The 13,080-nt window shown below is 41.4% G+C and overlaps 2 protein-coding genes across 2 annotated transcripts in view; one reads left to right on the top strand and one right to left on the bottom strand.

The window, feature by feature from the left end:
• LOC106814608 (RNA-binding protein 40-like) overlaps nucleotides 1–648 on the bottom strand; it is a 27,038-nt gene extending 26,390 nt beyond the window's left edge. The window contains exon 1 of the mRNA XM_014818943.1: nucleotides 598–648. The gene's annotated coding sequence lies outside the window, so the exon portion shown is untranslated. The remainder of the gene's footprint in view (nucleotides 1–597) is intronic.
• A 309-nt stretch (nucleotides 649–957) lies between these two features.
• LOC106814618 (eukaryotic translation initiation factor 3 subunit J-A-like) lies at nucleotides 958–9,753 on the top strand. Its single transcript, XM_014818955.1, has 9 exons — nucleotides 958–990; nucleotides 5,788–5,870; nucleotides 6,110–6,164; nucleotides 7,174–7,277; nucleotides 7,430–7,529; nucleotides 7,968–8,080; nucleotides 8,573–8,630; nucleotides 8,916–8,989; nucleotides 9,130–9,753. Exons 1-9 carry the CDS (start codon nucleotides 972–974, stop codon nucleotides 9,241–9,243), a joined length of 720 nt encoding a protein of 239 aa, XP_014674441.1. The 5' UTR covers nucleotides 958–971; the 3' UTR covers nucleotides 9,244–9,753.
• Nucleotides 9,754–13,080: the final 3,327 nt, after the last annotated feature.

Consider the following 13,080-nt stretch of genomic DNA (forward strand, 5'->3'; position numbering starts at 1 on the left):
AGAGAGAGAGAGAGAGAGAGAGAGAGAGAGAGAGAGAGAGAGCTGTACGTGTGTGTGAGAAAGAGAGAGAGAGCGAGAGAGGACGGATTAAAGGATAGACGCCAGCAGTGCATATATTGATTATTATTGTATATTTACGGCAATCAGCAGAGCGTCCCGTTGCGCAATCATGCGTGTACGCAAGTCGCACGATCACCGAGTGAGTGGATATCCGGATACGTAGCCTGGAGGCTAGGCGACCGGTTCCGGACGCGTAGCCACCGCGAATATAGCTCTAGTACTATAGCCCGCGTACAGTTGCCACTGCCAGCGGCAACTGTACGCGGGCTATAGTACTAGAGAGCTACCGCGAATATGTCATAATGATAATATCAGGAGTAAGATAATATAGAACTAGATTCTATATTATCTTACTCCTGATAATATGAATGATACTATTGCTAATTAAATCTAATTAGTAAATTACTAATACAGGGCAAGAAAGTAAGATTTTTTTGCACCAGCCGAAAGGGCTGGTAACTAACAGCAGCTTTTTTTTACCAGCCTTCACCATAATTTACGATTTTGCTAGGTAGAATTTGCAAATACACAACTTACACAAATACACAACTTACGCGGATTAGATAGGCCTAGACGGAGTCCATACATTTTCTGGCATGATTCTTGGTTGTGGCCAAGGTTGTGGGAGCAGCCGCAGCGACGTGTTAGGTTCGTCTAGAAAATAGACACAAGTACATGAATATGATCAACCTCTCCCCACAATAAATTTATGGAATTTAATCGTATAAAATAAGACAGAGTTTAAAGTGTTAGCTTTTACATACGTTTATTTTTTTTTATTTAATTAATTTAATAGCGTTTTAGTTATGTTATCTTAACCTTGTACTAAGGAGAATGTGCAATATTGCACAATTTGTTAGTGTGCGTTTGGCGCGCGTGATGCGGGTGAATGGTAGGCAAACTTGAGCAAGATGTCTGAGGCGGAGTGGGGTCGGTACAACGCATGTTTAACATATTTAATGCAATAACTCAAAAGTGATATGCGTTGTGAAGTGTTTCAATCTTGTTATCGTCACGTACTCTTATGTGCATTAATATGATCGATATTACTTTGTGTCATATAGAAGTTTCCTGCTAAAATCTTGCATTGTAATTCTGTCTGTTAGTGTTAGTGTTAACTTTCCCCGTCGGACTGTCTTACCGGTATTTCGTAATCACAGGCACTTGGAGCGTTTCAATAAAATATAATGCTAGTTAAATACGAAATCTATATACTACCAAAGTCTTAATGTTTCTATACTCTCTTTCACTTATTATTGCCGACAATTTCCTGCAAATGCCCTTAATGCCGTCCAAATGCTCATCTCCAACAAACGCTGGCTGCTCTGCACACTGACAGTGACACTCACTGAGTCCCTGACACGTAAATATATATATATAGCAGGTAGGAAAGCGTGCTGCCAAAATTCGCTCGATGCTCGCTTGATTTCACACGAATACAACACAAATATTAAACCATTCTACTCCATCTTTGTTTCTATTTAAAGAACAGTGTTCACTTGTTATAAAAACATACTGTCTGTGTTCGTAACCGAGCTGTGTCACGTGAAATCACACAAAGCCCTGACGAAATTCTGGCGTTCCCTCCCGTTGCGCAGTTTATGTAAATGACTGTCAGAATCGGGGAAACACCCACCGGCGCTCTTCGTGACCTCATTTTTGCACTGCATTATTCCAACGCTCCACTGGCGGCTTTGACGAGGCTCGTACGGGAGTTGGAAAGCAGCGTGGTAGTTTCCCAAAATGCAGTGCGCCGCCTATAGCCTTGTACTTGCAGCCATTTACATAAACCGCAACGGGAGCGAACGCGAGAATTTCGTCAGGCTTTGTGTGATTTCGCATGACACGGCTCGGTTACAAACACAGACAGTATGTTTTTATAACAAGTGAACACTGTTCTTCAAATAGAAACAAAAATGGAGTAGAATGGTTTAATATTTGTGTTGTATTTGTGGGAAATCAAGCGAGCGTCGAGCGAATTTTGGCAGCACGCTTTCCTACCTGCTATATATTTATGTGTCAGTGTGCAGCGGCAGCCAGCGTTTGTTGGAGATGAGCATTTGCAGGAAATTGTCGGCAATAATAGGTGAAAGAGAGTATAGAAACATTAAGACTTTGGTAGTAAATAGATTTCGTATTTGTTTAGCATTATATTTTATTGAAACCCTCCAAGTGCCTGTGTTCGTAATGACAATGTCTAATCACTTACTGTTACTGTTAGTATGTTATACGCATAACTAACTAGTGCCCACCTAGTATAATCCAGAATTCGTATATATGCTAAATTTATAAAGTGAAGACTGATAAGGTGTGCGCATGTGGTAGATATAACTGGCAGACAAAAAATTGGAAGGGTGACACTAAACAACATTGACAGTGTCAACACCGTGACCATGTAACTACTACTACTAGTACTACTAGGCATGTTTACTAGGAGTTGGTCAATCTGCTTTTTCTTTTACTTAGAACTCCTGTCCATACGCTGTCATCATCGTACGTCATTCACTTTATAAACCCTAATAATCACAACCCTTAGCCTTACATATATGTCTAAAGCTGGGTTTACACTACCGACTTCATGCAGTCCAATTGGCGAATTGTACCAGTTTTGCTGTTGTACAAACAACAATCGTCAGTGTGTAAACGTAAAGGTTGTGCGACCAACTTGCTGGGAGGTGGGTGTTGGGAGATTAGTTATCTTATGAGTTATCTTATGATCGGTCAATATTTGCCGGTTAAGATATTGAGACCGTATAAGGTTGGGCGAACTGTTCATGTTCCTGTTTCGTGTACAAGTATATGTCTGTAATAATCACTGGCGTGCATGTGCGAGATGGTAGTCAGTAGGAAAACGGTACTGGTACAGGCACGGTCTGGTTTGCCACTCCCTCGTAAGCCGTCCCTTAAAAGCATTCAGTGTGGTGCTACAGACTGTCTCAGTCTTGAGCGTGTTCCAATTGTCCAGTACTCTAGTTGCGAAGAAGTTGTGTCGCTGGCCTGGGGTGTGGTGAGCTTGAAATTTATAGGGGTGACCTCGAGTTTGGTGGCAAGTGCTGGCTGGAACATTGTTTTGTGGCATATTGGGCATGGGTTGTTCATCTTGGCCTTGAATATCATGTGCACAATTTTGAACAACTCGGGGCATGTATTGTTCTATTTTCCCAACTCGGTATTGCTGAATTATAAGCCATGTGGGCCACTCATAGAACAGCAATCAGGAGGTGTGTTCCTCCACCTAGGGGGAGAGCACGTTTTTGCTATCAGCGCCACTCTGGCGGCATGGAATACATGCAAAAATGCGTATCCGCATTGCCCTGCGCGCACACTACGGGTCAAATGTTGAAACGTTTGCCACCTCGCGGTCGATAACGTAAGAGCTTTGAACATAATATAATTGATAATATACAGAGGTTGGTAGAAAGAAGAACAATGCCAAATTGCCTGCATAAAGTCTATTAGTAGATAGTGTAAACCCAGCTTAGGAAGCCCGACCTAAATAAATGAAGTAAAGGAAGTTAACGAAATGTAATGTAAATTAATATAGTAGGATTGACCTGCTCTAGTACACATTCCAGCAAGGCTGCCTCTTGCCACAGAATTGCATAGCAGGAGGCCCATGACTTTATGGCCAAATGGCTTCTTTATAGACTATCATTATTCATATTCTCAATCCACCCAATAAAAGTTAATCCTGACTTTGGTAGTGTACAACATGTAACATCTTTTACATCATTTTGCGGATGAGCTTGGGCCTTCACTGCACAATATGTTCTGCCAATCCTATGATCTAGGTCCTCGAGCCTTCCGATTGGAAAAAGGCTCTCATTACCCCAGTTTATAAAGGTGGTAGATCTTCCCTTGCTTCAAATTTTAGCCAATGTCTTTGCTTTCTCTTTGCGCTAAGGCATTTGAGCATATAGTCTATTCCTATGTTATTAGCCATTTCGATAGGCATGATATTCTATCCGATCATCAACATGGTTTTCGACATGGGTTTTCTACTGTTACTGAGTTAATCAATGTTCTTCATGATTAAACATTAAGTCTTAACAAGTCTCAACAGGTTGATGCAGTATTTCTAGATTTCAGCAAGGCCTTTTATAGGGTTCCTCATGGTCTTTTAATTATCAAACTTGATCACTTGGGTTTGGATATTACTAGGTCATACTGGATTTCTGACTTTTTGAAGGATAGATCACGAATTGTCTGTGTCAATGGCAGCATGTCAGATTTGCTGGCTGAAACTTGACTTCTACTTCTATTCACCTCTTTTCTGGCGACGCAGTTCTATACCACACTATCTCCAATACGGGTGATCAGTTAGCCCTCCAGAGTGTCCTTACTTGTGCTGAGAAGTGGGCAACAACGTGGAGTATGTCTTTCAATACTGAAAAATCTAAAATTTCTCATATTACATATTTCCTAAATCACCCTTGACTTTTACTTACTCATTGTACCATAAATATCTATCTCTTACCCCTACTTACAAATATTTGGGTGTCATTATTAGTAGCGATCTTCGCTGGAATTCCCAGATTGATTATATTTGTAAGAAAGCGGCTCGTTCCTTTGGTATGTTACACTGTAACCTTGGCTTTGCCGATTTTATAACTCTGTCCCTGGCGATCAACTTTGTCTCTCTGTCTTCGATATAGTCCCTCGGACTTTGGAGACTAATACTTATGAAGTTACGAGGTAACAGTAACAAACGTGCGTACGTGTGAACTCACTAAAAGCAGTCACAGTTTTAATGGCTAGTGCTACTACAACTAATTGTAGTACTAAGCAGAATGGCTTTGGAAATTTAGTTCTGTACTCATATTTATTATTACCACAGTGTCTTACACCGGTTAGCATGCATGTATATGTGTGACTACCAGTGTTGTAGTCGAGTCCGCACTCCCCGAGTCCGAGTCCGAGTCCGCACCCCCCGAGTCCGAGTCCGAGTCCGCACCCCCCGAGTCCGACTCCAGTTTTTATTAAAAAAAGGGGCACAGACCGACAAGGCCACTCACTTTTATGTATGTGTTTCACTGTTTGTTCAAAAATGGGGGGGGGTCTCCTGCCCCCTGGATCTGTCACTTGTTTGCATGAAATAGAAAGTACAGTAAAACTTGCATAAGTCGACACTTCTATTGTATGTAGATTAGTGGCAATCATCCAACTTGGCTTATGAGATTGATCTGGGAAAAAATCGCAACAGTGCATCGTAGACATTCGAAAGTGAATAGTCAGCCGAAAACACAGAGACACGAGTCATACGAAACGTGTCAAAGTAACGGATCCATTTGTGTTTTACGAGAATGACACGGCTTGTTGAACCAAATGAGAGAGTGCTAGTACCTTCGAAGTGGTAGAAGAAGAGAAAGAAGTGGTAGAAAAAGCGCAAAGGGACAAAGTGACAGCAGATTCAAACCAAAGGGACAAGAATCTTAATCGAGCCATTGAAAACGTTACAAGATATTGGGCCGTGTATCTAGAAAACCTAGGAGTTTTAGTTTTAAATTCTTGTAAACTGCGTGTTACAATATGTACAGTTGTGTACTATGTATGTAGTGGCCTCGAGCCGGCCTCGACTCGAGTCGGAGGGCTCGAGTCCGAGTCCGAGTCCAAGTCATTGCACTCCGAGACCAAGGAAAACGGCCTCGAGACCTACAACACTGGTGACTACGTTCAAACAACGACTGATGGTTACGACTAAATTAAAGTGATTTGTTAATGTTTCAGAAGCGGATGACTATGAGCCTACGTTCTCTGTTCCGGCAGTAACGAACAAATGGGAAGGCGAGGACGAAGATGATGACGTCAAAGTAAGACTTGACTCATTAGTGCCTTGTGAGCTGTACTAGTATAAAATATGCACCTTATAACTATGGGCAGACTGCCATATACGACACTTGAGGGTAGCACAAGTAATTTACGGCATGTTACACGTAGGTAAATGAAAAGTATATGCTTGTAGATAGAAGTGTCATTGCTTGTATATACATCAGGTGGCCATCATGTACATTTTACGTTTTTTATTCTCTAACGTCTCATTTTCATCCAGGATGCATGGGATGTGGAGGAAGAGGATGAACAGAAAAATGGAGAGCCAGAGTCAGGTAAGCTTTCATGATCATCAAATAATTGTTCTAGCATTATTAGCTCACATTGACATCGTCAAGCTGAGCTATTGCCATGGGTCGTCGTCCGTCGTACGTCCGTCCGTCAACGATAACTCAGGAACCGTTTGGCCCACATGTTTGAAGTTGGGTATAGTTGTTACTGCTATGCTCCCATATTAATGTCCTATTTTGAGCACGCCAGTCGACGTACTTTCGAGCCCGGCCAAATTTTGCAAAAATGTGAATTGCCATTAGTCAGTCAGCCGTGCCAACGGATTTTGCTCATTTTTGATGTGATATGAATAAGGCTAGCCATTATGCAAATTAGGTAGGGTTTGCGCCAATTATATTAGCCATATTTATAGACACAAAACAGGTCTGTTGGTTCACACTCGCTCTGCGTTCGTTTTAACAAGATTCATTGACAAATCCTTTAATGCAAAAATTGGTCATTTCTCTCCACCCTGCGCATTAAAAACGTCTATATTAGAGTTAAAGATTTACAAAACATGTCGGGAACGCAAGCATAACCTATTTATTTCAACGCCATCGCTACCAACGGCGTATAAGCCCATCTACGCTCACAAATTGTGATTCATTTTGGTTTATAAATTATTATTGCGATATACAGATGGCAATCGTTTCTATAATGTACGTCGATGGTTGCTCAATTAAAACTGACTTCTTCTTACTCACTCATTTGTGTCCTTTTTTGTGGTGAGCTACAGTGTCATTGACACTTTCATTAAACATTCAGCATTCATACATTTCATACGTGAAGTCACATTGTGGCAAACCTATTAAAAGTCAACAGTGTCAAAATTCCACCAGTGAAACATGCCGGTCTATCGGAGATTGTGTGCATTTAAAGTGTTAGTGGCAAACATTTGCTACTAAGCTGCAATTGCTAGCTTTATTACGAATGGGAAAGTATTTCTACGATAGAAATAAGTTCTGGTCCATGATGCACTGTGACCATTTTCTTATCATTTATTTTTTGCGACAGATGCAACAGTAAAAGCAGTTCAAGTGAAAAAGAAGATTTCCTTAAAAGAGAAAATAGCTCAAAAGGAGGCACAGAAGCAAAAAGAGCTAGCAGAAAAGGCAAAGGTGACAATTAAAAGCCCATTATTATAGCTATTTTACTAGTTAGACAATGTTAACAATTGCTGTCAAATCGTACTGCAGTCAACTTAACTGTGCCCCAGTAATCTATTTTGTTACATTCCCAAGAGTTTGACCGAGGATGTAACTACTTATAGGCGGCTGCAGGCCTTACACCTGAAGAGGCACTGGAGGAGAAGCTTGGGTTACAAAAGTTGCAAGAGGATGCCGACTTTCAAATTAGCAAAGACCTTATAGGTGACACATTTAGCCAAGGACCAATCTAACCTGTATAAAAAAGGTTGCTCAAGGCCAATGCCAAAAGTGGCTTTTGTATACATGTGTCTGTCTGTTCAGTAGAAGTGCCAGCTAACACAGATTTTATTGCATATCTGTCGCAGTGGCTCATTCCTGGCTTGTTTCACTCAACGATGTTCTGGCAACTGTTTCCACAGCGTTCATACTTCATATCCCTATGTAAAATTTGAAATGTATAATGTTGCTTAACTTGTTGCGTGTCACATTGGTCAATAATGCCAGGCCAATGTGTAAAATTTTCGGCCTCCCTCCTCTATACGCTTAGCCAATATCTGTTTTTGTTTCCAAAATGATTCGTAAACATTGGTTCAGTATCCGGACTTCCATTGTCGATCACACTTTGAGTCGGATTGTGATTATGCCTCGATTCTTCTGCAGGTGTGACGCCTGAACCTAATGAATCCGGAAGTTTAGACGGTTGTCATCCTGTATCCAGGGAAGAGTTCGACGAATTCGAAAAGTCTTTAAAAGACAAGATCCTAGAATTTGAGGTGAGATACAACAAACGAGCAGTTCGTGTTGAACTTGCGTATTAGCGCGCTGGCAGACGATAAAACATCGCCACTTTTTGTCCATTGATACTCAACTAGTTATTTTTTCTTGTTCCATTTTTAGAGGAAAGTATTCTCACCAAGTCAGATATGGTTAGACTAGTACCGTGATCTATATCTGAGAATTTATTAAAGCAATTATTTTTAAATCATTGCTCAAAAATGCACAATCTGGAAAAAACATGTCTCATCTCACAGTTGCTGTTACTCAAGCGATAACGGTAAGTATCGCGTAAGTGGGGAAAACACGAGACTGGTTGAAAATTTGTTTTGAAATACTGGCTTTAAAATCAGTGAAGGCAAAAGTGCCTAAACTTAGGAATGTGTATGTGCATGCATACATACAAACTTGTATAGTTTGTGTTTTCTTTGTACAAGGGACGTAACCTCTGTGAATTTATCGTTCTCACTATAAAAGTCTTCTTTTTTCAGAGGTCGGAGCACTATATTTATTTTATAGAGAATCTATTTCGCGACGTCTCGGCCGGATGTAAGTAAATGCGCTGTTGAACGTTTAATTAAGCACGTTGATATGAATTTTAACTAATAGAAACACATTTGAAGCAAGGTGTAAATAAAGATCCTCATCTATCTTCCGTAGAAGTTTGTTTCGGGCTTAAACTGCATTGTGTTCATCATTTTTTTGGGCATTAATTCTTATTATTTACTTATATGAATTAATAGCATTAAACGTTTAGTAGCTGTTTTTGCTTATGTGTATTACCTCATCTTTCCACCCTGTTGCATAACTTGAGCATGTTCTCTTATTTCCTAGTGGAAGCGGATGATCTAAAGAGACTTAGCTCTACACTTAGTGTAATGGCAAACGAAAAGATAAAAACTGCCAAGGTAAGTTCTGTCACTGTTACGAATAATTTTTGAAGTAAAGAAGAGGAAAACTGTTGCAATGGGTGGCTAATGGCAAGGTATTTTTTTATTGACTCCACTGGCTGTTTGGTGTATGTACGTGCGTTTTTCTCTATTTGCAGCCAGCGAAATCTAAGAAGAAAAAAGGTGCAAAGTTGCACAATATGGCCACCGACGCAGTGAAGGATTACAGCGAAGAAGCTCAATATGACATGACGTATGACGACTTCATGTAATCGGCTATGATTCAACACGATGGAGATGCCCTGAAAAATTTTTGCATGCAAAGACCCATTGTAGTCGTGATGTGCGCACAGTAGTGGAGCACTATTGGAAGATACAAAACACACCCGACAATTGCCGTATGTATATGCGTCGATCGATTAATTTGCCGATACGCCAAAACTTGTTCTGTGCGCAGTCCACTTTGTAGGCTATGTTTGCATTCGGCCCTGATATTGACAGTGTAAAGTTCTGCCACTGCCGGCCGATCTAAAACTGGAACGAGTACGATCAGTTGTCAGTGTCTATATCCGAGTGTGCGGAGGAAGGTCGTGAAAAATGCAATCTGCAGCCATTGTCTCTTAATCTGAACGATGGTTGTCGGCGTTATCTAATTGCCTGCACAACGGTAACTCGTTGGGATCTTCATTTAAGATTGCAATCTCCCGCACCAACTTTTAGTCGGGCGAGTCAAGGCTCTGTGTTGGCAGTGAGCGTTATGAGGCCGTCGTGTGGCTAGCTAAGTCCTGAAGCACCTCCGATTGCAGTGAAGCAAGTAATCTGAATGCGTGTTGGGATTGTATTGTATTGCGAGTTTATTGCATTGTGAATGTAAGTGCGACTAAGTTCGCGAATGCGATTAATTTCTGGAGCTAATTTATTTTTGAGACAACGACAGTGAGATGCGATGGAGAGAAATAATGGTTTTAATGGCAGTGCACAGGGCAGCGTTGTGCTGTAATGCGCACAGGGGCATAGGCACAATGTGATTATGTGATACTGACCATTCTGCAGTCAAAATTCAGCAGGGCACGTAGCAAATTTTTTTACGGTGGTTATGCCAGTGTGGCAAGCGCCAGTGTGCAAGCTTGATTGGAGCTAGCAAAAAAAACGAAGACCTTTTATATTACCTTTTTCTGCATTTTTCCCTACTTGATGTGGCTTCAAAAATTTTAGAGCCAACAGTTATTTTATTGCTACATGCGTATCAGAACATGAAAGGAAACCACCTATCTAACTCTCTAGATCGGTCCATTAAAGGGTTAATCCTGTAGTTTTCTGCTTCAACATAGTGGACATTGAGACTAGCAACTGAACTTGACTTGCAAATGCATTTGACGACTGCATGGTGTAATGCTCCTTTGGATGGCTAACGCTCCATTAGGAGTGTTCCCAACTTTGATATCATTAATGATTAATGATTGATAATCCTAACCCTAACCCTAACCTAAATGACATTAAACCACAAACTAATATATGACCATGACCATATATATATATATTATTAGGACTATTAATGACATTAAAGTTGGGAACACTTCTAATGGAGTATCACCCCTCTATTGGTGCATTCCATGAACGTTCGTGGGCGTAAACCTGAAGAATGGTGGTCACGGTGCTTAGGTATGCTGTGTCCTTGGCCTTATGAAATAAATAGCAATTTACGTATTATGAGGAATATATTAGGAATTAGATTCAATTGCAACCAGTTTTTTTCAGTTATGAGAAAAATGTTGCACATTGCAAGTTTGCAACATGTTAACAACATTCATTATAACAAACATGGGTTCATTGGAAACTGTTTCCAGTAGTTTGTGTGGCTGTTATAGGGGATGTTACTCTACATACTAAGATAGATACAATAATTATGTACGTGTTTCCGGTGGACGAATTAAGCACGCTTTTGTAAAAGGATATGTTCGAACTATGTATATGGTTTTCTGATATTATTGCTCGACAACATTGAAAGTGTGCATTCAGCTGATGTTTGCTATACACTGATATGCAAAGGTTTATCTGCACATGTTGAGCTACACACTATTTATATCATGCAAACAACTGGTTTTGTAATGATGGTTTCGAAAAATTAAATTGACAAACCATACAAGTTATCATCTTGTTTTCGTGTTTTTCTTATTTTAGAATGATATATGCTTATAAAATAAGCATTTTTGTGTTATTTTCCTTGTAATTTCTATATGTTACATGGACGCATATCTTAAATACAGTTTTCACGTATGCACACACAGCAAGTGCACACAGATGAACACACGTACTATTAAATTTAAATTATCCGATTATTAATTATTATTATTATTATAATTATTATTTATTATATTTAATTGACGAGTGCGGGAAATATTCTTCAAGAAAGTGTTTCACTCCTCGTAAAACGTCCTGCAGAGTGCCGCGCTCCTAACGAGTTTGCAGCTTCTTCCGTCGTGGCCATCCTCGTCCAGAGACAAGCCAGGATGCAGGAACTGAGAAGTATTCGACAGTTCATCCTTCCAGCCAGCATGGTTCAATGCTGCCATCCCGTCGTTAACCTCGTAACCCGCCTCCCTCCAACGACGGGGCAGCACGCAGGCATTCACGTCGAAACGGGTGGATGCGTTCACGGCAGTTTCGGTGGCTCCGCCTAGTGTCGGCTCAGCTGGGAATAATGCCGAGACGTCGCACACACGTCGAGCGGTGAAGCCAACATCTTCCTGTCCAAGCTCGCCCACTTCTGAGACCAACGTGGACACGATGTCGTCGACGAAGCTCGTGGGTTGGTGGCGCCCTCTCTGTCCAGCTATGGTCGATAGCGCAGTGCCGGGCCTACCTACGCAGGCCAATTCGCTTCTGTTTAGCTGAGCATCTCTGCTGCTATATTGGCTTGCCGAACCGAGTTTAACACCGGCATCGTGAAATGGCAGTTGTGTTGCGGATCGCTGCCGTGCGAGGGCGCCACATTGTGCCTTTGTAGGGTAAACATAATCGTCACGAAATGGCTGTCGTGCTGCCAACTGTTGCCGCGTGAGGGTGCCACGAGGTGCATCAGGAGCGTAATCGCACATTGTAGCGAACGACTGCATGTCGCGTGCACCGATAGAGTTTGCTCCACCATGCCCTAGATCCTGCAGTCGTCTGCTGATATGTTCGGTCGGCCAGGGCGGTGTTATCTCCTCAACGAATTGCTTCTGCCGATGGCATAACACAGAGCATAAAATTTCATTGGATTTCGAGGAAATACACCAAACATTTTCTACTTTCGAATATTATATGCTATATTCTATAAAAGTTCAGTTTTTAAAAATAGTTAAAAGGGGGCCTAAACCCCAACTCATTAATCATCTTTAATTAAGTCTGCTTCAGAACAAATTTGACTCCTTTTCCCCCTATATTTCTCTGTCTCTCTCTCTCTCTCTCTCTCACTCTCTCACTCCCTCTCCAAAACATTTATCCCAGCAAGAGTCTGACATCATAACACAAGCTGCAAGCGCTGTTCTATGTTAAAAAAACTCACTGTTGCATCAGTGAGAAAGGAGGTGCATCCCGATTCACGGGTTTCCCCCTGCTCGTGAAGGATGTCTGGATGAATCATCGACCCCTTGTCATTCCACAGTTCCCAATCTTGTCCGCTTGGGCCTCCCCGGTCACTATAAGGTAAACCATAGCTCGCACTGGCAGACGACTCTGATGTCAACTGACACGTCTCGTCACGGGACTCTTTCTTGAGGACGTAGGAGAGGTCGCTGTGGCCGTGTCTCGCCCTATAACAGTTAAATATAGTCTCCTGATGTCAGCAAGTGATGTCGAATGAAAGAGGAAGATACCAAGAAAATACAGATAGCAAAAGGGCGAGAGAGAGAGAGAGAGAGAGAGAGATCGATGGATGGATGGGATAAAAGAGAGATTTGGCAGGAGAGATAGAGAGAGAGAGGGGGAGGAAGAGAGAGAGAGAATAGAGGGGGTAACTTGATCTCTGAAGTTATTGCTAAAGATATGGGTTTTTCACTTATTTAAGTGTATCCATACATTTAGAAGATGTGTGCGACACATTTGAATTCATGACACCTGATTGATTC

The sequence above is a fragment of the Priapulus caudatus genome, unplaced genomic scaffold (genome assembly GCF_000485595.1).
Source record: "Priapulus caudatus unplaced genomic scaffold, Priapulus_caudatus-5.0.1 Scaffold951, whole genome shotgun sequence".
NCBI lineage: Eukaryota > Metazoa > Priapulida > Priapulimorpha > Priapulimorphida > Priapulidae > Priapulus > Priapulus caudatus.

Bases quoted from the DNA above. Each gene is read 5' to 3' on its own strand.
- LOC106814618 (XM_014818955.1), top strand. The intron at 6,165-7,173 runs GTAAGCTTTCAT...TTTTTGCGACAG, and splicing joins AAATGGAGAGCCAGAGTCAG to ATGCAACAGTAAAAGCAGTT. The intron at 7,530-7,967 runs GTGACACATTTA...ATTCTTCTGCAG, and splicing joins AATTAGCAAAGACCTTATAG to GTGTGACGCCTGAACCTAAT.